The 26,343-nt window shown below is 43.0% G+C and overlaps 1 protein-coding gene across 1 annotated transcript in view; it reads left to right on the forward strand.

The window, feature by feature from the left end:
- The window catches only part of ITGA9 (integrin subunit alpha 9), a 227,546-nt gene that overhangs the window by 42,239 nt on the left and 158,964 nt on the right, over positions 1–26,343 (forward strand). The window contains 8 exon segments of the mRNA XM_053359512.1: positions 187–316; positions 3,193–3,278; positions 4,374–4,442; positions 7,525–7,662; positions 12,018–12,123; positions 14,163–14,257; positions 17,751–17,841; positions 18,646–18,691. Coding sequence (XP_053215487.1) covers positions 187–316; positions 3,193–3,278; positions 4,374–4,442; positions 7,525–7,662; positions 12,018–12,123; positions 14,163–14,257; positions 17,751–17,841; positions 18,646–18,691 — 761 coding nt within the window.

Genomic DNA, 26,343 nt, shown 5'->3' on the forward strand with positions numbered 1-26,343 from the left:
CATGCTCTTAAAGTAATCCAGAAAGTTTAGATTATTCTAACCTGTTTCAGTCTTCCCCAATTTATCAATCTTCTCTGCCCCCCGGCACCACAGAATTTCTGAAGATGATTACTTTTCTGGTCTTCATCATTCTTGAGGAGCTTCAAAGATTTATTTTATTGACTGCTGAAACTCTTCTGTTGGTAGGAGCTGGTTGTCATGGGAGCCCCGGGATCTTATTACTGGACTGGGACCATCAAAGTGCTGAATCTCACTGACAATATTTATTTCAAGCTGAATGATGAATCTGTGATAGCCAAGCGGTATACATACCTAGGTAAGTGATGTGTAGTTGTCCATTGTTACTAGTCTCAAGTCTTGGTTTCCTCCAGATGTTGGGACTACAACTCCCATGAATCTCAGCCATCACAACCTGCTGGTTGGGAGGCACCAGGCTGTGGGACACCGGTCTAAACTGTCTTGCACAAAGTTTTTTTGTGTCAGGTATGGGAAATATTCATGAATATAAGCCTTCTAAATGGACATTTAAAAAAAAATCCTAGTTGGTATCGGCATCAGATTTGAATTGAGTTTATGAATGTGCTCTGGTTATCTTAAAGTGTTTGCTTATATCTTTATCTGTTTAGAAAAAATGTTTTTATATATGCAGCTGTTTCATATAAGTTTTTATTATGTTGTAAATTGCTTTGGGATGCCCCATGGGAAGTGATTAAGAAAGAAAGAAAGAAAGAAAGAAAGAAAGAAAGAAAATACACGGAGAATGGGTTATTTTAGGCCTAATAGTCTAAGTCAGTGAATTTCAGGGACCCTTGTATTCTATGAAAGCTTGTTAGAGCTTTTTCAGTGACACGTTTTGGACCTTTCAAGTCCTTAATTATTGGGGATGAGGTTCCCTCGATTTTTTCTCCTTCTGTATATACTGACTTGGAGTTGTCTTCTGAGGTCTTTCTCCAGGTGGCCCTACCTTTTGAGGTTCAGGAGATGACAAACAGGGAGAGTACCTTTTCAGTGGTGATATCCTGGCTGTAGAATGCCCTCCTTTGAGAGACTGTTGTTCCCCCAAGCAACAGGATCTTGAAACTTAAAGACTAACAAACGTATTATCTCACAAGCTTTTGTGGACTACAGTCCACTTCCTTAGATGCTCCATTATTATTTTCCCAGGTCAGTGTTAGGTGTGTCCTGCGTTGCACTCTTGGTTCACACTGGATGATGCTAGTAAGCTTCATAAATGGACAGTAAGCCTCATAAGCAGGGCTCAAATACGAAAAAACCCATAATCTTCTGTGAAGTGTAGGGGTCAGTAACATTTGCAGGGTTGTCTCAGTAGATGAGAATGTGGAAATGGCTTCCTGAAAGTCTGAAAACTGCTTGGCTAAACTATAGATTGGGATTTGTGAACTTGCACATGTTGTATAGTATATTAATTTTACCTCTTGGGTATGTCTAAACTATAAGCTCTAAGTGTTCTCGTTTTCTTCTCCTGTACTCTGAGGATAGCAGTTCTTTGAGTAGGCACAGCTGTCTATTGCTCCAAAGAATATCTGCCAAGATAAGATAGAGACTGAAGACATTGCACATCAATAATACTTTGAATACTAAGATTTAAAACGCAGTGAGTGACAGAAGAGAAATACTGAACATCTAATGTCTTCTGCCCAGTCCTCAGTGACCACTTGCTCTCATTATTAAAGCATTTCCAGATTTCCACTTTCTTCTTTTGTTTGGTTTTAAATGCTTTTAAAAACTGGATAATCACCCCTTTTCTTCAGCCCACTATCACTATTAGTCTGTTTTTTGTTTAAAAAAAATACCACTTAGTGAAAGCTACTTTGAAATTCTTAGAGAAGAGTTGGCTGGATATCCTGATGACCTTGAGGTTTCCACCTTTGAATAGATTTGAAAAGCTAGTCTTTTGCAGGCAGAAGGGACTATGAAATGACAGCCTCACAGGGAGCTGAACCACCATGACCTCCTCCTCCTTCTTTACTTACAGACTTCTCCTGTCCCATAATATATCATCTGTAGGATGGCAAATTGGGCCACATTATTGATACCTCTTCCAAACAAACCCTTTCCCCTTAGTGTAGGCCCTTAATTTTTGTATTAATCCTTAGTCAAGCATTATTATTATTATTATTATTATTATTATTATTATCAATAAAAGTATTTATAAACCGCTAGATCACAAAACTTATCACAGCAGTTGAAAGGATAAAACATTGAAAGGATAAAAGGCATAAAACAAAAGCATTAAAAGATTAAAACAATTTTAAGCTCTTGTTGGCGCTGTGGGTTAAACCACAGAGCCTAGGACTTGCCAACCAGAAGGTCGGCGGTTTGAATCCCCGCGACGGGGTGAGCTCCCGTTGCTCGGTCCCTGCTCCTGCCAACCTAGCAATTCAAAAGCACATCAAAGTGCAAGTAGATAAATAGGTACCGCTCTGGTGGGAAGGTAAACGGTGTTTCCGTGTGCTGCTCTGGTTTGCCAGAAGCGGCTTCGTCATGCTGGCTACATGACCCAGAAGCTGTACACCAGCTTCCTCGGCCAATAAAGCAAGATGAGCGCCGCAACCCCAGAGTTGGTCACGACTGGCCTAATGGTCAGGGGTCCCTTTACCTTTACTTTAAAGCATATACTTTATATCTCTTCCCTCACCCCACATCCCTTGGCATAGCAGTTTAAACTGAGGGAACCCCCATTTTTGGGTGCCAAATGGAAACGGTCACTAAACAGGCATGAAAGATAGTTCCTTCAACATAAAGCAAACTGTTCCCCCCCACCCCAGTGTGTTTCTCATCCCGCTGAGCATCTGTACTCTTAATTTTTATTTTGGAAACCAGGCCCCTTTCTGGCTTAAGCTCTTGTGCTTGTCACCCTCACAGCTTCTGTCGACACCTTTGCCATTGGGTCTCAGTGGAAAAAAAAGAGACATTCAGTTGTTTATTGTCACTTCCAGCACCGCATGGAGTGCCAGCAAATTCCTGTACTGAAGAAGCAGACCTCTTGTTGATTTTTGGGGGTTATTTGTAATAAGCCTAGCATATTTACACTCTATGAGAAGAAAGGAGGAGGGAGGGAACTTTGCTTTTATCCAGATGGCTGACCTTTTCCTTGGACCTGTTTCCTTTTCTGAATTCATTTGTCATTTCTCTCCTCCCATTCGTCCACCCTAAAAATGCCCTGCTTAGGATATGCGGTGACAGCGGGTCACTTCTCTCAGCTGACGACGACAGACGTCGTTGGAGGAGCTCCTCAGGATGGAGGCGTCGGAAAGGTGTGGCTCTCGATCAAACAATGGCTCATTTAACTAACGTGGCAGCATATTCACTGTTTTGACTGAGTTCCCGGAAAAAAGGATGAACAAGGCATTTGGGGCTACAGTAATTTGGAAAGGGTTTATTGACACTGGCTTGGATCATAAGATTAGTTGCCTTAAAAGTGGTTCATGGGAGGAATGTTTCTCATTCCCACCAGACTCACGAAAAGCCTCTTTGGGGATTGGGGGCTCCTCTGAAGAATATATGGTGGGAGTGTCCTAAAATTAGGTGCAGGTCTGCCGATTTTGGCTGGTTATCCCCTTCCTCAGAGGCCCCTTAACACACCCCGCGTTGTTAAGGAGGGTGGTGGCGTTTGGGTAGGTAGGAAAGGGCAGTGTGGAGGAGGAAATGGAAAACATTCATTCTGTGAACTTCCTTAACTTATGTTAGGATCAATGCCACTGTTATGCATTGTTGTATTGTTTGTGCAACATTCTTCAAAAAAATGTGCAAAGCATTTTTTGCAGTGCTGATCTTCCTTGGTTTTATAATGGTCTTTTACAAAGGACTAGGGACTTGAGGGCTTGCTAATACTGAGCTGAACGAGTTCAGCACTGACTGTCTGACCAGATGTTCACGTGTTGCTTGTGCAAAGAGGGAACAGATATACAAAGGGGCTGTGGGGTTAAACCCCACCCTGAGGCCATGCAGATACCCCTTGTCTTACTGCGAAATGTCTTCTCCAAAGAGATTTGCCTGTCACCTACTTTGATTTCTTTTAGAGGCCACTTGAAAACAGCTTTACTTACAAGAGTCATTGGTGGATTTTCATAAGAGATAGCTCACATTTCACTGCGGGTAGCTCTTGCTTTTTCTGTTTGCTTTTAAAAATAGTATCCATCTTTAATAAAACTTAGGTTTTATTCTTAGTTTTTTTATTGTATTTTGCTAAGCTGCCTTCAATTTTGTGGAAAGATGGGGCAAAAACTTTTCAGATTAATGAATGAAGTACCCACAAACATGCACTCTTAGCTGTATTTTGCTAATCAATAATGAGTGGATTCATGTGCAATAGAATTAATTAGTTTTTCCTTCTGTTTAAAACTTCACAGGTATATATATTTCGCACTGATAGGAGGTCTGGTTCTTTAATAAAGATCTTTCAGGCTTCTGGTAAAAAGGTGGGTAATCCTTTAAATCATTGGTTGTTTATTTTTTATGTGGAAGATATTGCTTTTTCTTTTAATCCTGCAGATAAGTTCTGATTACAGCTATATTGCTCACAATTTCTTATGGCCTGGGGCTGTAATTTTCTCTATTGTCCAATGCATAGACAGGCATAGGCAAACTCGGCCTTCCTGGTGTTTTGGGACTACAACTCCCATGATCCCTAGCTAACAGGACCAGTGGTCAGGGATGATGGCAATTGTAGTCCCAAAACATCTGGAGGGCAAAGTTTGCCTATGCCTGGTCTAAGACATGTTGTTACTTGTGGTATAGCAGCAAATATCCCCCCTGCAAATCTTGGTACATAATACCTTAGGTTGGTCAAGATCTCACAAGTGCCTCCACATTCCCTAACAGCAAAAAATAAAACAATTATCAATGAAGCAACTAATAATTTGTGGTGTTTTGTGCCACGCAAAATCAGTTGCCTGAGGTGGCTGCTCCACTCTGCCACATGGTAGGGCCAGCCCTTCACATATTACTTTTTCTCACTGCCCACGTGGATATCTTGGTAGGCTGGCCTCAACCAGAGCCAGGGCTTTTTCGGCTGTGGCTCCGACCTGGTGGAACGCTCTGTCACAAGAGACTAGGGCCCTGCGGGACTTGACATCTTTCCGCAGGGCCTGCAAGACAGAGCTGTTCCACCAGGCCTTTGGTCAGGGCACAGCCTGACTCCCTCCTTTGGCAATCCTCACAGAACCTCTAGCCCAATGGTTGCCATTAATTTGATTGGAATTAATTTTATAATGAAATGATTTTAGAATGTTTTATCGTTTTACTGTTGTTAGCCGCTCTGAGCCCGGCTTCGGCTGGGGAGGGTGGGATATAATGGGATATAAATAAATTTATTATTATTATTATTATTATTATTATTATTATTATTATTGATATATTCACACGTGGTGAAATAAGACATTTGAGCATTTGTCGGAAGTGATGGTTTGATATGAGAGGCAATAGCTGTGTGAGAAAATCTCAAATGTAAAATAGCCCTCAGAGATTTTGATACTGAGCCCTGTTCTGACAAAGCCTTTGAAATGTTTTAGGGTTGTGTGTGTATTTGTGTGTGTGCGCATGCACGTGCAAGGGAAGGCTTTTTATTTGTGAAATGTATTTCTCAGGTACTAAAATCACGAGAAGGTCTAACATTTCCATGACGTCAACAACAAGGGTGCACTCTTGTGCTTTTTTCCTTCATGTTAACAACCTTTTCCTGTTTCTTTGGGGAGGGGGGGAAATGTTAGGGTTGTTAAGCAGGCAAGTGGATATCGGTTCTTCGAAGAGTAGTTCACTCTATGCCTCATTTCTGTGTTGCTTGGGTCAATGGAACCAGTAGGTTTATGGGACCACGTGTAATGCAGCTGTGCCGTTCTGTCACATGATCCTGTCATGTGATCCTTGCTGAGGTGGTAGCTGCAAAGACCACTTGTGGGCATTTGTGATGCTGTAGCACAGCAAAGATCAGGCCAGTGACTCTCTTATCTAGTGAGCTACTACAATGGCACAGAGAGCTCTTGAATCCTGCTGCTGGATTCTTCACTGCTAGAGATTCTTAGTTCCTTACAGGAAATTGGAAACCATGTGCCAGATGTGAATAGCAAAAAGTTACGGTTCTCACAGTAACACCAGGTCACCAACTCTGCACAATAATGTTGCAGTTGGGCAAACAAAACCCCTTTCCCGCTTGAAATTGCTTACATCCACTGTGACATATTGCTCAGGTATTCGCTGCCTAGATTTTTTATTAGTATAAAAACCGCCGATGCGTAATGAAAGCCTTGTAAACAAAGAACCCACAAAGGGAGCGAAATGCTAAATGTTTGACCTTAGCCCTGCAAAAGCAAACAGATTGGAGATCTGAGATGATGGCTTGCACTTTCTCTCATCTTTCTGCCGTGACTTGCAAACAGTGTTTGCAATCTTTTCTGTATTTGAGAAGTCAGTGTCTACTCTGTAGTGATAGGTGTGGCTGTTGTTGCATGGCTGATATCATCATTGTGTGGGTGGTGGGTGGGAGGGAAACACAACTTTTCAGCCAATCAAGAGCATGTAATGAGGTGAGAGTAATAATGCTAGTGGTAAAATAAAGGTCATCAGATGTGCTTGCAATTTGGCACTGGATGAATTACACACAGTCCCAGATTCACAATGGGTGAATAAAGACAAAAGGTCAGGAAGAAACGGAACCATTTCAGGCAGAATCATATTAGGACTCATATGGAAACTCTACTGAATGTGTCAGTTCACCCTGTTTTGTAGAACATCTCTATACTGGTGCCAGCTGCCACCCAAAAATATGTGAGATTGGCATGGAAATTATCCATGTTCTGGAGCCATTCCGCATGGTGTGGAGTCTTCAGTCCTAGGGATGTAGCATGCAAACTTCATGACAGACGCCTTGCAAAAGTTGGCGATCACTCCCTATTTGTCTGCCATCTTGATCCTTTTTCCTTAAACATCCTGCAAAGACATTCCTTGACAGACTAGTTCTTGAGCTTGTTCAGATCATAGTTTTCAACCCTGCTCACCCAACACAGCAACTAAATATTCCTAGGCTTAATATACATTCCTTAAAAATCACATTGAAGTTAACATGAGTTTACTTTTCTGTTTTTTTTTTGTCTGTTAAACCGATCTCGTGAATGCCTTTGCACATGCCTGACCTTTCCAGAAAGGATGATGTAAATGAGAATCTGCATGTTTGCTGCCCTATTCACAAAACCATCACGGTCGCTGAAAGAGCCCGTGTGTGTTTCAAGTAATGATTTTTGGCATGCAGCAGCAGCTTGTTTTTATGACACAGGAAAAAGTATAACTTTAACTCCTTTAATAATAATAAAAGAATTAAATAAATAATGAATGAATGAATGAAAGGCTGGCGTGACCCAGTGGCCCAGAGACTTCCGAGAGCTGCTGTGTTGTGAGGGATAAAGTAGCAAGTTGCTATTTCAATTACAAACAACGAAAAGCATAAATGATTTCCTCCTGTGTGTGGGCAGATACTGAATGCTTTGTTGTGACTCGGCTTGGTTGCAGATGGGCTCTTACTTTGGCTCCTCCTTATGTGCAGTTGATCTGAATTCTGACGGCCTTTCGGACCTCCTGGTGGGAGCGCCCATGTTTTCCGAGATCCGGGATGAGGGTCAAGTCACCGTCTACCTCAGTAGAGGAAATGTGAGTACAAAAAGGAGTGGAGCAAAATGTCCCAGGGAAATCCTTTAACACTAATCTCAGATCATGCAAGTTCTGCTTTAAGGCACTGAGCAGAGGTGGGTGCTATTTCAGCTCCTGAACAGAAATGGCCAAACAGTCCTAGCAAAAAAGTCAGGATTCACTTGTTTTTCATAATTTGTTGGGAAGTCCAAAATCCAGTTGATATCTAATTCCATTCCTGAAGAGCTGCCACATTAGCCTGATATTTCAAAAAACAGTAAAGTCCTGTAACCCCTTAAAGGTGAATAAGAATACAGTGGTACCTCTGGTTAAGAACTTAATTCGTTCCAGAGGTCCGTTCTTAACCTGAAACTGTTCTTAACCTGAGGTACCTAATGGGGCCTCCTGCTGCTTCTGCACCGCCGCCATACGATTTCTGTTCTCATCCTGAAGCAAAGTTCTTAACCCGAGGTACTATTTCTGGGTTTGCATTATCAACATTGTGGTTTATTTTTCAGTACTTTTATCAGGCATTTTCATTGGCAAATACCTAAAAGGAGCTTGTAAATGCAGCATAGCCCAGCATAAAAAACCCCCAGTGATATGACATTTGCAAGGAGCACACTATGGTAATAGCATAAAACCATGGTCTGAAAACACCCCTGAAGCACAGGGAAATGCTTATGTGTTTACAGCTTGCAAAAAAGCAAACAGTGATGGCTCTAGACAAGCTGCCTCTGAGAGGGCGTTCCTTTATTTTGGCACCACAATAGAAAGGCACCGTCCTTTGATTTCACTGGCCAAGCCTCTAATGGTGGCGGCATATGGAGCCGTTTGGGGAGCCGGGTTCAGGTGGGCATCCAAAATTTAGACTGGGATAGAAGCATGGGGACTCCCTTAGTTTTATACAGAAGGACTCAAAGTCTAATAGTACACAAGAAACAGCAGCAATGTCACAATTCTGTGCTCAGCTCTGATTAATGTAGAATCCTGTCAGAGTAAGTGTGTTCCTTTCCCACTGTCAGGGATTCTGCAACTTGGACCCACAAATTTATTACGGCATAGGCTTTCATGGATCGGGGTCCCCTTCATTAGATGCCATGCGATGAGAGCAAGGCTGCTGTGATTACAGGCAGTTGTTATTATTTATTATTCTTATTTATTAAATTTGTATACCGCCCTTCATCCATAGATCTCAGGGTGGTTCACAGCATAAACATGATTTGCCAACCTTCTTGTTAGGAGTCTTCTGCATTTGCTTGGTCAGCTGAGCAGAATGTTCTGCTTGCTGTATTCCAGGATTCAGTTTTTCTCCTCAAGTCCCTAACTTCAGGGTCTTTGAACTGGGTATCATGTACTCCAGGTCTATAGTTGGTTGTGTCCAAACCAGGACATGACACCCATTACAGCTGAGGTTTACAGAATATGCCCGAGTAGTAGCCACTGTTTATATATAGAACCTGCATAGAAGAAGAAATAGCATTCATTTCACTTCACTTTATATACTGGTTGTGAAACCAGTATCAAATTAAGCAACGGCTTCTAATTCACCTTCCCTTTCTGCTGAAGTATGGTGACTCTTAAGACCAGCCTTTGCATTATCTGGGAGAAAGAAGCATGGTTTTGTTTTTAAATGTGTACTTGAAGGTAAGTTTAGAGAGTTGAACCCATATGAAAAGCAGCAGCAAGAACTGACTTTCATTTTGATTGCGTTGAAAACCCTATACAGTGTTGGTGTTCCTAGGGAAAGAAATCACTGGACTCTTGCTTGCAAAACTGCCCATTGCACAACCACCGTGACCCAACAGTAGCCTAGGGAAATAATCAACATGAGCTTCCTGTTCTCTGAAATGACCGCAACTTGTTTGGAAGGAACACGAGCCACATGGGCTCTCTCAGAGACACTTTTGTTTATGAAAAATGTCTCCTTTCCCCCTAAATAAATGCTGTTGGCGCTCTCCTTTCTCGCAATTCGTCTCACAAACCATGGCTACTTAGGTCAGTTGAGGTCAAACAGTCACAATGGAATGATGTAACTTTGTGTCTTTCTTCAGATAGTTGAAGAGGTATAGTATAAACATGAAGGTTTAGAATTAGAGCACCAGAAATGCAACGTCCTCCGGAATGTCATAAATGGAGAGACCCTTTTGGATTGGATAAAATAATCTTGACGAAAGTCCAACTAAAAGCATTGGGTTTTAGAGATCCTTGTTTCAATCACAACATTCCATTCCTGCTTGGATCACAAAATTCTAGTTGTCTGGAACTTCCAGACTTCACTCTCTCATCTACAAATTATCTACAAATTATACTCAACCTTAGTATTTCCCCTTTTAAAAACTTATTATTAATTTTACTAGCATTCCACCTTTCCTCACAGGAGTTTAGGGTGTGGAGTCTCCTTTTCATCTTGACAACAACCTTCTGTAACAGGACTGGATGAGAGAGTGTCCAAGGCAATTGAGCACCCTTCATGTTTGAGCAGGGATTTGAACCCATATCTTCTCAGTAGTTGTGAGTCAGGAAGCAAGGGGACAGAGAACACTTGAGAAAATTGGGGTGCTCACAATAATGAATCGAAATATTATCTTCTGGGTTCTGTGAATCCTGAAAAATATTTTGCATTAATGGTCCCTAATGCCTGTCTCTAAACATGTATTTACTAGTAATTTCCCTGTGAGGCTTTATTGAAATTAATCTTATTAGAAAGTGTGTTCTAGATTTGCCAATACAAGGGCCACTCGGGTTGATTCTGATTTGCCGCAGTCCAAATTACTTTCACTCACTCCACATGTTCCATAGCAAAGTCGCTTTGCACATAAGCATCATTGTACCACATGTGGAGCCTCAGGGCAAGCCTCATGAAACCGTACCTTGCGCTCAGTGCAGAAGAAAAGAAAAACACAATAAAACTTTACTTTCACCTCATTGTTTTTGTTACAGATTCATTATATAGGATTTTCTTTATGTCAGCAGCTTTCTGAAGACCTCCCAAAAGATTTGATTGCAATTTCCAGAAACCAGTCCCTACCTATTCACAAAAAACATGGGAAAGACCCCTTGAGATAGACACGGAGCTGGGTTTAAACAACGGTGTTTGGTTTCCTTATGGAAATAACTCTCCTGCACCTGAAGTCTAGGGTAGATGGCAGAAACTGACATAAAAGCATGAAAAACATATCAGCATTTTTGTGGGAGCTTTGGTAGGGTTTTAAAAAGAAAAATTACCGACGCACCTAGTTTTTGGAGGAGGAAAACAAGAAAAAAAATATTCTGAATCCCAGAAGCCAGAACAGCAAGAGCGATCGCTGCGCAGCGAAAACAGCGATCCCTCTTACTGTTCTGGCTTCTGGGGTAGCTGTGCAGCCTGCATTCACTCCATAACACACACACACATTTCCCCTTTTTAGGAGGGAAAAAGTGAGTCTTATAGAGCAAAAAATACGGTATTTTTGCTCTTTTTGGTCACTCTCTTATATCTAACCCAACTGCATTCTAATGTTGTCAACCTATTCCTGTGTAAAGTGGTTTCCTCGTTTTTTAAGATTCATTTGCTTTGTTCCACCCCAAAATAACAGACTCCAAAGCATGGCATTTCCCCCCCTATGAAAGATGGAACTGAATGCTACAGTAATGTGCTCATAGAGCAATGGCCAATGTTGTTGGTAAATGTACAAGTCAAGTCCAAAGAATCAGATAATTCCCCATGCAGCCCACACACGTAACCCCTTAGTGGCTTTGCATCTCGTCTCTTTCATACAGGAGGGAACGACCCTTCTAAGACAACACTTGCCACCTCCTTTTTTTATAAGTACTTTGTTAAGAATGATTTAAAACCTGCTGGCTGATTAGCTGGAAGCACTTTTTTTTAGGCAATCGAAATGTTTTAACGAATTATTCCAACAGATTAATTTACTTAAGTGCTGCAGACCTCATTATTATCACATGGGAGTTTTGCTGCAGAGACTGAGTCTATGCTATTTACAATAGTTCTTCTTGGCCGTTCTTTGGAACGGAACAGAATTAACCTCACCGGCTTAGTTGCTCAATTGTTTGGAACTTTTGCACTGTCTCGAGTGCACGATTTTACTTATCTAAGATTTCTTTTTGAAATATCGCAGTTGGCCGCTAATCGGCCTTTGCTCTGTCATCCTGGCTAGCCGCTTCCTTTTCAGGAGCAATTAAGTGCCTTTTCAATTTACAGCATTTCCTTTATATAATGCCCGGGTTTAGTGTTGCCAACTTGAAATTTGGTTAGGACATGCTCCAGACGCTTCCTGGGGAACATGTGCATGAGCAATGCTCTAGCAAAGAGCCCATGCATCTCTCAACACTCGCTCTGTTTTTCTTAGCCTGTCCTATTTCCTGTTTCCTAGGGAGTCATGGAGGAGCAACTTGTTCTGAATGGTGACATTGCCTACAACGCACACTTTGGGGAAAGTATTGCCTCCCTGGGAGATATGGATGAGGATGGATTCCCAGGTCAGTCTATTTTCTTTTGCACGTGGGCTCTGGGCTGGTGCTGGGTCTCCCTGGAGTGCTCTGAACTGAGGCAGGGACCTGCTATGGAGTGCTTCAGAAATGTGTATGCTTCAAACCCGTCCCACCCAGATCATTCTTCATCTTTGAAGGCACACTTTCTCCCCCAGAGAGGTTTTTTTTGTGGCTGACAGATCCAGCTTCTAATCCATAGATAGGCAAACTAAGGCCCGGGGGCCGGATGCGGCCCAATTGCCATCTCAATCCGGCCCACGGGCAGTTCAGGAATCAGCGTGTTTTTACATGAGTAGAATGAGTCCTTTTATTTAAAATGCATCTCAGGGTTATTTGTGGGTCATAGGAATTCATTCATTCCCCCCAAATATAGTCCGGCCCCCCACAAGGTCTGAGGGACAGTGGGTTGGCCCCTTGCTGAAAAAGTTTTCTGACCCCTGTTCTAATCCAAGCAAAGGATTTTACCAGGGCTCCCCAGTTATGGTGCTTCATGGAAGAAGAAGAGTTTGGATTTGATATCCCGCTTTATCACTACCCGAAGGAGTCTCAAAGCGGCTAACATTCTCCTTTCCCTTCCTCCCCCACAACAAACACTCTGTGAGGTGAGTGGGGCTGAGAGATTTCCGAGAAGTGTGACTGGCCCAAGGTCACCCAGCAGCTGCATGTGGAGGAGTGGAGACGTGAACCCGGTTCACCAGATTACGAGTCTACGGCTCTTAACCACTACACCACAGAGGCTGAAGCATGAAGGGATGTTGAAGCAATGTATATTACCTTCTTCTTGTCGGTTCTCTGATCTTTGCTAGTCCTGCTAGGGGCACCTGTCTGGGATCTGCAAGGAGGTGTGAGAAGTTACTATTTTAGGGTGCCATAGTATCTGTGGGACAAATTTATTCCAACAGGAAAGCACTTTCCCTCTGTGTTATCCTCACTGCCAATGCAATAGCGAGTAAACTACGTTTGTTTCACACTGGATTTTCCATACTGTGTTGCTGAAGGTTACTTCTTGTTGTTCAGAGTGTTGCTGAAGTTACTGCCAGAGCAAACTATTCCTGTTCAAAAGAATACCTACAAATCAGCCTTAATAAACAAAGGGCACTCGCTGTTGGAAAGAAAGGTCACTTGTCAACATTTTTATACTCCCAATTACAGTAACACACCAGAATGAAAACAGTCTAGAAAAATAACACCGAGCTTCACAAAATCCAGTTCAAATTTGCCCTTGCTGGTTTTAAGTTGGTTTCTGCTATTAATTAACTAAAACTAGTTGATTTAATCTGTGGACTAAAGGTTGCAGCTCTAATTATAAGCAAATTTGGAAAGTGTTGATGTTCCAGCATTATTATTATTGTCCTTAATTTAATTTATTAGCTGCCCTTCATCTCGCAGTCTCAGGGTGGGTTACAAAAAATTAAAATCCAACATTAAAAACAATTTGAAGCAACTTAAAACTTACTTAAAACAGCAGTGCCGTAATTCATCTGGATATAATGTCATTTTGGGTGGGCCTTGGCCTAGACATATTCCCTTCCACCCAACTTTGTTGCTTTCTTTCAAACTCCTCTCAGTGCTTTAGAGCTGAGCAATCCATCCCAACTTGCATCATATCAAGGCTTTAGAAAGCAGGCATTATGAGTGGATTTTTCAATGGATCTGCCACGGCTTCATGGTGGGTGGCTTGTGTTCTGTGTGCCAGTGGTGGCTTCATGTACAATGCCAGATCTCTCCCTTGAGATACATAAAGCATGTAAAGGGTTGCCGTGATTCCCCTTGCGCATGGCTGGTATTATTTGTGGAACCCAAACAGATGTTTCTTATTAGAAGCAATGTAAATATGCATTTTGAGGGTTTTATTTTAAAGTCAGCTCATTAAACGGGGCAACTTTTTTCTTATAAGCCAGGCAGCTGCTGATTGAGTGGCTTTCATCTTTATGATGAAGATGGTTTGTTGTGGCAAGAGTCTTAAAAAAATAAAAGATTGAAAGGGGCTCTTTCCCATTTCCACTGTCTCACATTGTCTTGCCTAGATGTTGCCATTGGTGCTCCTAAAGAAGATGACTACGTTGGATCAGTCTATATCTATCATGGATCAATGGGGGGCATCATTCCTCAATATTCTATGGTAAGTGTTGGGTAAGTGACGCTATAGGTTATGTAGAAACGTGGCAGGATATATAAGGGGAGTTGGGGCAGATATAAATGCCACTGGATGTTGTTGTTGTTGGTGTTTAGTCGTTCAGTCGTGTCCAACTCTTCGTGACCCCATGGACCAGAGCACGCCAGGCACTCCTGTCTTCCACTGCCTCCCGCAGTTTGGTCAAACTCATGTTCGTAGCTTCAAGAACACTGTCCAACCACCTTGTCCTCCATCGTCCCCTTCTCCTTGTGCCCTCCATCTTTCCCAACATCAGGGTCTTTTCCAGGGAGTTCTCTCTTCTCATGAGGTGGCCAAAGTATTGGAGCCTCAGCTTCAGGATCTGTCCTTCCAGTGAGCACTCAGGGCTGATTTCCTTCAGAATGGGTAGGTTTGGTCTTCTTGCAGTCCATGGGACTCTCAGGAGTGTCCTCCAGCACCATAATTCAAAAGCATCAATTCTTTGGTGATCAGCCACTGGATAGACAACAGCTGTATAATGTGGGGCTGTAATACATTGTGGGGAATGAGTATGTCAAAGGTTTAGGTTCAGGGAATGTATCCAGCACAAATTTCAGTTGGCTTGAAACTAGTTAATGTAATGGGTCCCCCGTCCCCACCAATGCTCCTTCGAAGTGTTTTGTATTGGTGATAAGGATGCTTTGTTAGAGCTCTCTGGACCGTTTGATGAACTATATTTCCCTCTTCCTTGGTTGTTAGCCAGGGCAATTGTGCAGGTTTTAAATTCATTAAGGTTACAGTTGTAGACGTGCTCTTAGAAAGGCTTTTTCAGGGATCAGGAGGACAGCTTTGGGTTTTGCTGCCTAAACAGTAGAACAAAATTAGGAAGGATGTTTCCCCGTAGAGTGTTTGTGGGACTGTATTTCAAAAAGAAAAAATATAAATTCTTCTTCAAATGCACCTAATCTGCAAGCTGCTTAACATCAGGCTTTTTCTAATATTCTTAATAAAATTGTTTGTTGTTTTTTTAAAAAATAAAAACAAGCAAGCACCAGGCACCTTCTATTGACTTCAGTGAAGTGAATCAGTGGGGAATTAATAATGTACTGAGTAAAGAAGGGGTGGCCAACTCCCAAGAGACTGCTGTCTACTTACAGAGTTAAGAACTGGCACTGATCTACCCCCTTTTGGGGGGTTCAGGTCAAAGTTGTTGAGCTTTTTTGGGGGGGAGCCAGTGATCTACCACAGACGTCCAGTGATCAACCCATTGATCACGATCTATCTGTTGGACGTGCCTGGTGTACCGTATTTCAAAGATTTCGTCAGTCCTACCTCCTGCAATGATTTAGGACACTTTAGTACAAATACATCAGTAGATCGCAGACTGAACTTTTTGTTCTCGTCTGGATAGTGGCAAGTTTTTGCTTTTTCAAAGACAAAAAGAAATCAGGCTTGTTATTCAACTTTCAGCTGTTTTAAAGTTCTGGTCTAAATATTTTGTTTTGTTGCTGGGCGGGAGCTCATACAGGATGCTAAGTCAGAGTTTCAGTGGTTGCATTTGAGATGCTTAGAGCAGGCTGTGAGCGATTAGTTCTGCTGTTTGCTGACTTTTTTAAAAGTGCGCATTAACTTTTCAATAAAGAAAATGCAAACGAAATCCTTTTTATGATAATTTTTATATGTGATAATTTGTGGCATGTGAACGACTCTTCTCTGCACAGTGAAAAGATGGGAGATTACTGAACAGACTGAAATGCAAAATGGCATTTTGGTTAAGGATGTCCAGATTTGGACAGATAGATGTTATTTCTTAATTTTTACATATTTGAGGTAATATAGGCATTTCAGAAGGAGACAGCTTAATCATAGAAAACAGTGCAGTTGACTGCTGTCTCTGACCAGATTAGTCTTCAGCTTTTGTGATCTTCTTCAGGGTGTACCCTTGCCAGCTAGTTTCCATTACTTTCCCTTGTGTTCAGCCTCTCTCTCTCTCTCTCTTTGCCATGTTTTAGTGCTATGCCTAGTCCTCAAGGAAGAGGGCTGAAGGTCATTTGGCTACAAATCCATCAAGCTGTTTCATATGTTTAATTTGCAGTGTCTGTCTACCTGGCCTCTATTTGAACCAGTAACCTTGGGGTGAAAGGCTTTGTGTCCCATTACTGGAACTCTGAACCATCCAGATGCTGTGTATTAAAAAACATCCACACACGTATACAATCTTTGTTAGAAGAAAGGATCATTTGTTTACAGTGAGATACTCCTACCCCTCCCATTTCATTCTGAATGCCTGATTTTTACCTCTGCTGCAGCGAGATTTGGATACAGATGAAGCACTTTTAATTGGTTTGCAGATAAATGTGTATGCTAGATAAATATTATCAGGCTAGGTTTCAGAGCCTTTGGTTCTGTCTGCAGCTCTCAAAGCTGTGTAGCATTATACTGCAATCTTTATACCCTAATAGCCTGCAGATGTCTGTGGGATATGCGTAGCCCTGGTTTGCCACCCTAACAGGGACCCCCCGCAAAAACCTAGCCACATTCTCTTGTGTAAATGTAATTTGAGGAGTTCAGCTGCTTTCAGTTGCTTTAGTGTTATCAGGTCCAAGAGTGGGAAAGTTTTCTTCCTTACTTTTTTAAGAGAAGAAGTTTTAGAGTGCTTTCCTTTCCTTTAAGCTTGAGATATTCGTTGTTTTCTATTAATTTCCCAGCTGACAGTTGGTCAGTATTACCACCCATTGTATTTCTTTTTCTAATCCATTAAGAGCATGTCCACCTAGGAGCTTTGCATCCAACCAGATTGATGCTTTAGCACTAAACTGAAAGTGCAGGACAATAATTGCACCCCCTTCTCCAAAATGGAGGTGTCGTGTTCAGTATTTTACAACGTTTTTCTGCATGGTCTGTGCTATGGGCTCTATGAACCCATCCATCTGTTAAATGGGCTAGCAGAGGGTCAGTTGACAACTGCCTTATGGGTATTGGACCAATAGTGCTGTTAGGGATTAGAGACCTTGCTCTGAGTTGAAATCTTATTAAGAGATCTCACAAATCACACACTCAAAGCAGAAATCAATATTACTCTGTTGAAACTGACTGAGGGAGTCGCTAGTAGAATCGCACATTATACTTTTGGGGGGCAGATAGTGGTGAATTCTCACACAGGTGGTTCAGAAGAATGAACAATGTGCTAAGGAGCCTGTGGATAGAGCATCTTTTTCTTGCAAATAACCCAGTGTCATTGCTTACATGTTGCCTCAAACAGAATAGCCTTGAACAGAGGAGGTGTAATGTTAGTGATTTAGATCCAGTGTGTGAGAATTCGAAAGAGCTGGAAAACCTTGCATGTCCCTTTTTATTTTATTTCCCTCGCTTAACAGTGAGACCTGAATGGACATGTGGTTCCCAGTTCAATGCCATGAAAATCATTGAGATTTGCCATTGAATCCAACGGATTGTAAGCAACTTCGGTGCTATGTTTTTCTTGGTTCCATTGATTCCAGTTCTGTGTTGTCTATTGCAGAGGATACCTGGGAGGAGAGTAAGCCCAATGTTACAGATGTTTGGCCAGTCCATTTCTGGAGGAGTTGACATGGATGGAAATGGCTATCCAGGTAGGTTTGTAATACTGGTAAGGAAGAAAAATACAAACAAACAGATGAAATGGAATGGAAGAATGGATAATATGAATGAAAAGATCATAGAAATAGAAGAAAATGAAGGGTAGAATGTACATATCACAAACTAAGCCTAACTTACCTCAAAGGATTGTTGTGATATAATATGGGGGCGGGACACACACACACAATGTATACCATCTTGAGTAGCTTGGAGGAAAGTTGGGAAATAAAAGGAAAAAGCAAGGAAGGACCAATTTTGTGTATACACCCTATTCCCTTTTGTTTCCTTCTTTTTTTAAAAAAGTCCACATGTTTTGGAGTATTTATTTATTTGTAGTTGGACTAAATTATTTCCTTTGGAACAGATCTGAGCAGCAGTAAATAATCCTTTCCCCCTGATCACGCAACCTTTTAGGAAGAGGATGATACATCTCAACTAATGTGAAGTTAAAAAGACCAACGACTATGATACCTTCACAAACCATGAAATTAGTCTCAGATTAGCCAAAGGGCAACTGCCAATGACCAGTTTTGGGGGGAAAGCAGTAGATAACTGCAAGTTGATAATTGGATGGTGGTCAGGCAACTCTGCTTGCTGTGGTGAACCTGGATACCTTCATCATGTCTGTTTCTTTTGGACGTGTGGGCCAAGCTGAGATGCATGTTATGGTATGCAAGATATTCATGGTAGAATATATTAACTGGGAATATTACATTGCAAGAGGGGAGAGATTTGTTTTTAACAACTTTAGTATGTTTTGGATGTGCAAATTTCTCAATGTTTTCTCTTATTTTCAGATGTGACGATAGGAGCCTTTATGTCAAACAATGTGATTCTTCTAAGGTAAGCTCAATTTACCGCCTTCCCTTTAATAAGGTTGATCTCTGTGCATCTTGCAGTTTCTTGCTGTTCCTCTTACAAGTTATCTTGGGAAGAAATTGCCACTGAGTCTTGCATGTGCAACCATTTTTACTTTCTGGACATTGGCTATAAAGAGTATTTATACCTATTAGCAAAACAGCCAAGCACTAATAGCAGCAACTGCAGGTTAATATTTCTACAGTATGCTCAAGTGTTTGTACGCAAACAACACTATATGCACAGCAGCTACAAATGGCATCAAACTTTTCTTAGCATTGGCTCTTGTAAGGGATTCTTTTCATGATCACTCCAGTTGAAGCAGCGCTATACTGTTGAGCATTTGATCATATATGCTACATTGCTATATTTCACACACGATCATAACTCCCCTTGTTTACACCTCTGGCCGACAGAGAAACAGTGCTGCTAATGCTCTTTCATTGATTTGTTTAAGCTCTCAGAGCACCACAGTATTGATTTATTTGAGCTCCTAAAGAGCATCGTAGAATGAATGAATGATAGTCAGAATTGTAGGTGTTGTTCACTTAGATGCAGCAAAGTCACTATTGTCAATAAATAGTGGCAAAGTGTTGAAGGAGCATAGCAGGTTCTTCTTTGGCGATCACTCGTAGCTGAGTAAGATTGTCTTCCATAAACACGGTTTTAACAATGAGTCTGTAAGTGACTGTGGAGGCCAATTCTGGATCCACACATCCTTCCACAGTGGGGACATTGGTTTCCGGGAGGGAGTTGATCACGGTGTGGATTTGCCAAGCGTGCCTTCCTCTTAGCATGTTTCTCCCTTTCATCCTGAGTTCGAGTGTCTTCAAAGCCCATGACACCTTTGGTAAAGGCTGTTCTCCAACTGGAGCGCTCGCAGGCCAGTGTTTCCCAATTGTTGGTGTTTATACTAGTTTTTCTAGATTTGCCTTGAGACAGAGCAACCTGTACACTCAGCACTTCCTCTCTTTATATTGCTACAGGAGATGCATGTGCAACTGTTTGGGAAATCGTGTGATATTGTTCAGTTAAATTGCCAGTTTGTGACTGCAAAATTAGGGAAGATAGCAATGGTGTTTTGTTTTGTGACTGTGATCTGCTGAAAAGGCTTGAGAGAGAGAGGTGGTGTGTCGATGATCTGATTAGAGGAAACAGCTGGAGTAACATGCCCATGAAATGAACAAAGAAGTCTGATAATAAATGGTGGAAAAATGAGAAGCTCTGGGTTTTTCTTTTGCTGTTTTATAGGGCTGATCATTAGTGTATCAGCACCAATCAGAAGGCAACTTAGAACAAACACAATTATCAGCATCCTTCGTTCAATTAGGCACCCCTTTGTACTTGTTTTACGGTTTCCCATTTTTTGGATACCTTTCTATTGCAAACAGATGTCATGTTTTTGGAGGCACGTAGAAATAGTTTCTGCTATATAGCTGCGCCATGAACAATATTTCAAGGCAGTTCCCCATTTCCTCTCCTTGCCTAGCCATAGTAGCTAAAATTGAACCTCCATATTCTGGGGTAGGATACCTCTGTTTCGGCAGATGCTGGAGAAAAGAAACAAGGAGTGGCTGCCTCTACCGTGCTCTTCTTGTGTGCTTCCCACAAGAAGCATCACTGGCTAACAACTGTATTTTCCAAAGTGCTGGAAAAGGGCCTTTTACACTTGAATTGTTGCTCTGCTCCACCACATTCCTCCTCCAGCTAATTCCTTTCATGGCCATGGAGGTAGCTAAGAGTTGTTTCTCTCTCTTTCCCTCTCCCTCTCCTCCTTCTCCCTCTCCTCCCTCTCTCTCTTTGGTATTATAGGGCATGGAGAGTGCCAGAATATTTTTCCAGTTGTGTGTTTCATTGTGTTGTGAGACAGCCCAGTCTTTCTCTCTCCATGCCTTCTTGAGCAGAACCTGTGAAGCTGCCTTGTACATGCAATTGGACCTTTGGTCTGTCTTGCCCAAGCACTGGCAGCTCTGAGTGGCAGTGGCTCTCCAGTTGGGTCCCCAGCATCACCTGCTACCCGATTCTGCTTCATCACTGCTCTTCTTTACCTGCCAGTCCATGTAGTAACGCAGATGATGAAGATGGTTCCAACAAGGGCAACTAGTCTGCACGATTGGCTTCCCGTGTTGTGCTTGGGAGAGTACATTATGGGAAAGGACACTTCCCTTTCCTGGATATTTCCCAGATACAGTGGTACCTTGCTTTATGAACTTAATCCGTTCCAGAAGTCCATTCTTAAACCAAAGCGTTCTTAAACCAAGGCGTGCTTTCCCATAGCAGCAGGGGACTCAATTTACAAATGGAACACACTCAACATGTTCTGCTTCCAAGGCAAAGTTCACAAACCAAAACACCTACTTCTGGGTTTGCAGCATTCTTAATCCAAATTGTTCATAAACTAAGCTGTTCTTAAACCAAGGTGCCACTGTACCAAGTTTGTGTTGCAACACTTAGGTGGGGGAACATAAGCATTACCACCTTGATGTGCCATGATAAGTTCATAAAATGCAAGCAGCATGGATCTCAATGTACTGCTGCTCTAGGAAAAACCAGAAGTAACAAAAACCTTAACTTTATAGGCATCCATGCTGCTGTATCCATTTCTTGGTGTCTTACTGCATTTATGTGAAGGGCAGATCCGGTAGGCTTTGCAGGTTCCCGCATCAACCAGAATCCACCCACCACAACAGCCTCTGTTTATTTCTTTAGAGATCTGTGCATTACAAGCGACACATGTGGTGTGGCTGATGAGTTGCAGCTACCGGCTGTCAGGGAGTGTGCAGCATTTGCTGTTTGGATTAAGATTAGGGTAAAGTCGCAAGTCGGCCTCTGCCTCCTCCCCAGCCCACATTCCCCCCCAAAAGTTCTGCAAAGTTTCTTTGCCAAAAGCAGCACACATTCTGCCAAGTGATATTAAAAGCTTTTGGTGAAGCTGCTTTGATTTGGGGGGATTGATGGGGACTCTCAAAGGGTGCACATACTCATTGATATCCAGCCAGCAGATGGATGGTACAAACATTATTATTATTATTATTTATTATTATTCCAGATTGATGTGAGCAACTATCACCCTGGTAAACCATGGGCAGTTTATTGCGCTTAGTATATGGGTCAATAGGGCACTGTGGGCTAAACCACAGAGCCTAGGGCTTGCTGATCAGGTTAGCGGTTTGAATCCCCGCGACGGGGTGAGCTCCCGTTGCTCGGTCCCCGCTCCTGCCAACCTAGCAGTTCGAAAGCACGAAGTGCAAGTAGATAAATAGGTACAACTCCGGCGGGAAGGTAAACGGCGTTTCTGTGTGCTGCTCTGGTTCGCCACATGACCTGGAAGCTGTACTCTAGCTCCCTTGGCCAGTAAAGCGAGATGAGTGGAGCGCTGCAACCCCAGAGTTGTCTGCGACTGGACCTAATGGTCAGGGATCCCTTTACCTTTACCTTTATATGGGTCAGTAAGCAGCCTAAGTAAAATAATTGTTCCATTCCCTGTCTGCAGACAAAAGGCCACGTCACAGAACCACACTGCATATGGTTTGGGGAGGGTTTTAGATAATTAAATAAGTTGCCCTAAATTGTGCGCTTTATCATAATTGCACAGCAATAAGTTATGGATGCATGCCTTCTGAGGTTCTGGTGTTGTGGTATTACACTGGCTAGATGAAACGAACACTGGCTTGAGAGAACTAGCCCCTCTCATAATGTTGTAGCAGGTGACAAGCTGCTGTCAGTTACAATAATGGTTAGCATGCGTCCAGCCAGGCAATAGAAAGCTACAAGTGGAATCTGCAACAAAATGCTGCAGTGTATCCTTCCTTCTAAAAGGCGACTGGTAGGGCAGGAGACCCAACAGTTGGTGGAGCCAGAGCCAATGATAGACAGAGCCACCTCTGACTTGTTTTAAGTAAGATGGCAGGCAGTCATGATCTGACTGAAGGCTGACAGGTTGGCCTTTATGCATGGGTCAGCAAACTAAGGTCCACGGGCCGGATCAGGCCCAATTGCCTTCTGGATCCGGCCCACAGACGGTCCGGGAACCACCACATGGATTGCCAATGCGCGCATTCTTTCCCTCTCCCTCACACGGCGGCGGTGCCTCCTCCCTCCCTCCTCCTGGTTTCTCCCTGCCCTGCCTAGAGGAGGAAGGTGGCTGGGCTTTGTTGGTGCCAGCAGCAGCAGTGCTCGAGTGGCCACCATTTAAAGCAGCCCCTCTCTAGAGCCCTTTAGTGCACTGCTCATCGTCCCTCTCCCGCTGCTGCCGCCAGCCGCTGCCGCTCGCAAGACACAGGTAAGCAGCCAATTGGGCTCATGGTGCTCTTGCATCATTTCCCCCCAGAAATATAGTCCGGCCCCCTCCAAGGTCTGAGGGACAGTGGACTGGTCCCCTGCTGAACAAGTTTGCTGACCCCCTGACTTAATGGATCTGCCTCCCTTGTTCAGGGTCCTGCTCGCCATTTCCAAGGAGGAGAGATAACTGACCTTCTTTTCCAGCTGGCACTCAGCATTCCATAGTTACTGAGGATGCAACGGACAGTTTTTCACCCTCTTAGGCATTTTTTAAAATACCAAACTGCCCTTTTGGAGACCTCAAGGTTCCCACAAGTATGCTAATCCCTTCCCCTTGCTTCATCGCGGCCACATTTTGGGTTTGATTCTGTGTTTACTATCGGAGGAACCAGTATTATGGCTCTTGATTAAGAATAAGATTCTTCTGCAGGAACTTCAGACTTGGAACAAGCACCTTGTGAAAATAGATAATTTTCTTTTCTAGAAATCTTTAAAGGCAAGGAAGGTATCTGAAGGCAACCCTGATTAGGGAAGTTTTTAATGTTTGATGTTTTATCATGTTTTTAATATTCTTTTGGGAGCTGCCCAGAGTTGCTGGGGAAACCCAGCCAGATGGGTGGGGTATAATAATAATAATAATAATAATAATAATAATAATTTATTAAAGTATGGGGCAACTCCTGCAGGAACTAATGTAATGCAGGCCACTTCTGCACTTGGGTGCAATAGGCAATAGTCCATTGTAATTTCCTGAAATGAGTCTAGAGCAAATATAGGGAACTTTTGGCCCCTCAGATGATACTGGACTACAACTCCCATCAGCCGCAGCAAGCATGGCCAATGGCTAGGGATGATGGCAGTTGCAGTCCAGCAGTTTCTGGAAGGTCAGATGTTTCCCATACTTGGCTGCAACCTTCTGATTTCACAGATGGCTTTATCGGCATGCAGCAGATATGCTTGGATGGTATTTGTTTCTTTATAAATTTTGCACCCTGCCCTTCATTGTAGGGTGTTGTCACAGTCTAATAAAGCAGTTCAAATACATTGTATGTAAAATCAATCAGCAAAACATTAGAACAATTTGGTGTGATAGCATAGAAAACAAAACAAAACAATTTCTGCCATTTTTTATCCCTGGTCACTGGACTGAGGATGTTTCAGGGAAACGTGAAGCTGTCGCTCAGACTCTGAATTTGGGCAGTTCTTAATGCATGAATGGGCTCTTTGATCCCATAACCAACCCCCAGCGTCATGTGGCGTAGAAAACCAGTGCAAGGCCATAAAAGCCATATGATTGAACTCCTTTTCAACTTGAAACAGCCCTAGCAACAAGTCAGGCCTGTGTTACAGAAATGCAAAGCTTTTGGTCATAATTTGCAAGAGGGTAGCAAGGGGACAATCATATTTTAGTTCTCAAAGGAAGCCTGTAAGTCTAAGTTCATGATGCTAGGAATTAGCCACGCATGTCTCTGTTGACAACCATGGGTGCATAATATGCTTGTGGCATCTTACAACTCAGTGGGAGATCAGCTAGGTTGACCCCCCCCCCTTTGCAGGTTCTTTCCCCCTTTCAGGAGGAAGGGGGGTTCTTCTGGGATCACGAAGGCAGAGCTACAGCCATTTCCTGAAGTGGCAGAACCTCTCCCCAAATCCCAAGTCAACTGCTTGGCCTCCAACAGGAAAGCAAGGCTCCCTTGGTGCTCTGAGAAAGAGCTGGGGGGTGTAATGAAGAGCTGGAGAGGAAAGGAAGGAACCAAAAGGGTTTAAAGCCCAATCAGGAAAAACAGCTGCCTGGTCTTCCCTCCTTCCCTTGCTGAGGCACTCTGTCATCTTGGGCTATTCTTTTTAATGGCTTTCTCAGATGTTAAAGACATGTCCTGGGAGGAGACCAGCAGTGAACCTCACTGAACCCATTCCTTTTCACCACACCGTAGAAGAACCTGTTATGTACTGAATTGAATAGGATCCATAAGGCAGCAGTCTGATTGGTCCTAGAAAATAGGATTCAGAATGCAGCAGTCTGATTGGTCCTAGAACAATAGGATTCAGAATGCAGCAGTCTGATTGGTCCTAGAACAATAGGATTCAGAATGCAGCAGTCTGATTGGTCCTAGAACAATAGGATCCAGAATGCAGCAGTCTGATTGGTCCTAGAACAATAGGATTCAGAATGCAGCAGTCTGATTGTTCCTAGAACAATAGGATTCAGAATGCAGCAGTCTGATTGGTCCACAGGAGCCACTTAATCCAGCTCCAGGTGGAAGTGAATCCGCAACCTGATTGGCCTACAGGTGAATCCCGGAACTAGCCTATCATGTGGAGCCCATTGTGTAAATAATGTATATAAAGCAGACATTCTGGGGGAACTTCCATTCCTCCTCACTACTATGAGCTGAATGAAGAGCATGAAATCCACACTCGACTCTATTTCAAACCTCTCCCTTCAGTTTACCCAATTTGGGCAAAGGATTCTCTGAACAGGGATGGGAAACCTTAGTAAGTCCAAGGGATGCATTTCTATTTTGAGGGCCGCAGGCCAGTGCTAGGCAAAGGCCAGAGGAAAAGTGAGCAGGAAAATGGTAGGCTAGTTTCTGCGCAGTCTCTTACACCCCTCTCTGTCCATCTAGGCAAGTAAGAGCCATTACCAGAGTTCCACGGAAGCCCATTCTAGGAGTGTGGGAAGCAAAGCTACTGAAAGGTGTGGCCTGGGGAAAAGAGGCGTGACTGTGACCTGAGGAGGGTCCCAGGAGCCAGCCAGCCAGTCCTCCTTTCCCCCCCACATTTCGGCGCTACGTCTGAGGCTACTCACCCCTGCTATAGAATATACCACTTTCTGAATGAGCCATTACAGTGGTACCTCGGGTTAAGAACTTAATTCGTTCTGGAGATCCGTTCTTAACCTGAAACTGTTCTTAACCTGAGGTACCACTTTAGGTAATGGGGCCTCCCGCTGCCGCCGGTCCACCGCCGTGCGATTTCTGTTCTCATCCTGAGGTAAAGTTCTTAACCCGACGTACTATTTCTAGGTTAGCGGAGTCTGTAACCTGAAGCGTCTGTAACCCGAGGTACCACTGTACAGATTAACCAATACAGTGGTACCTCGGGTTTATATACACTTTAGGTTACATACGCTTCAGGTTACAGACTCCGCTAACCCAGAAATAGTACCTCGGGTTAAGAACTTTGCTTCAGGATGAGAACAGAAATTGCACGGAGGTGCCGTGGTAGCAGCGGGAGGCCCCATTAGCTAAAGTGGTGCTTCAGGCTAAGAACAGTTTCAGGTTAAGAACAGACCTCTGGAACGAATTAAGTACTTAACCCGAGGTACCACTGTACTTTATTGTCACTTGTACAAC

This window comes from Podarcis raffonei, chromosome 12 (assembly GCF_027172205.1).
Source record: "Podarcis raffonei isolate rPodRaf1 chromosome 12, rPodRaf1.pri, whole genome shotgun sequence".
Lineage (NCBI taxonomy): Eukaryota > Metazoa > Chordata > Lepidosauria > Squamata > Lacertidae > Podarcis > Podarcis raffonei.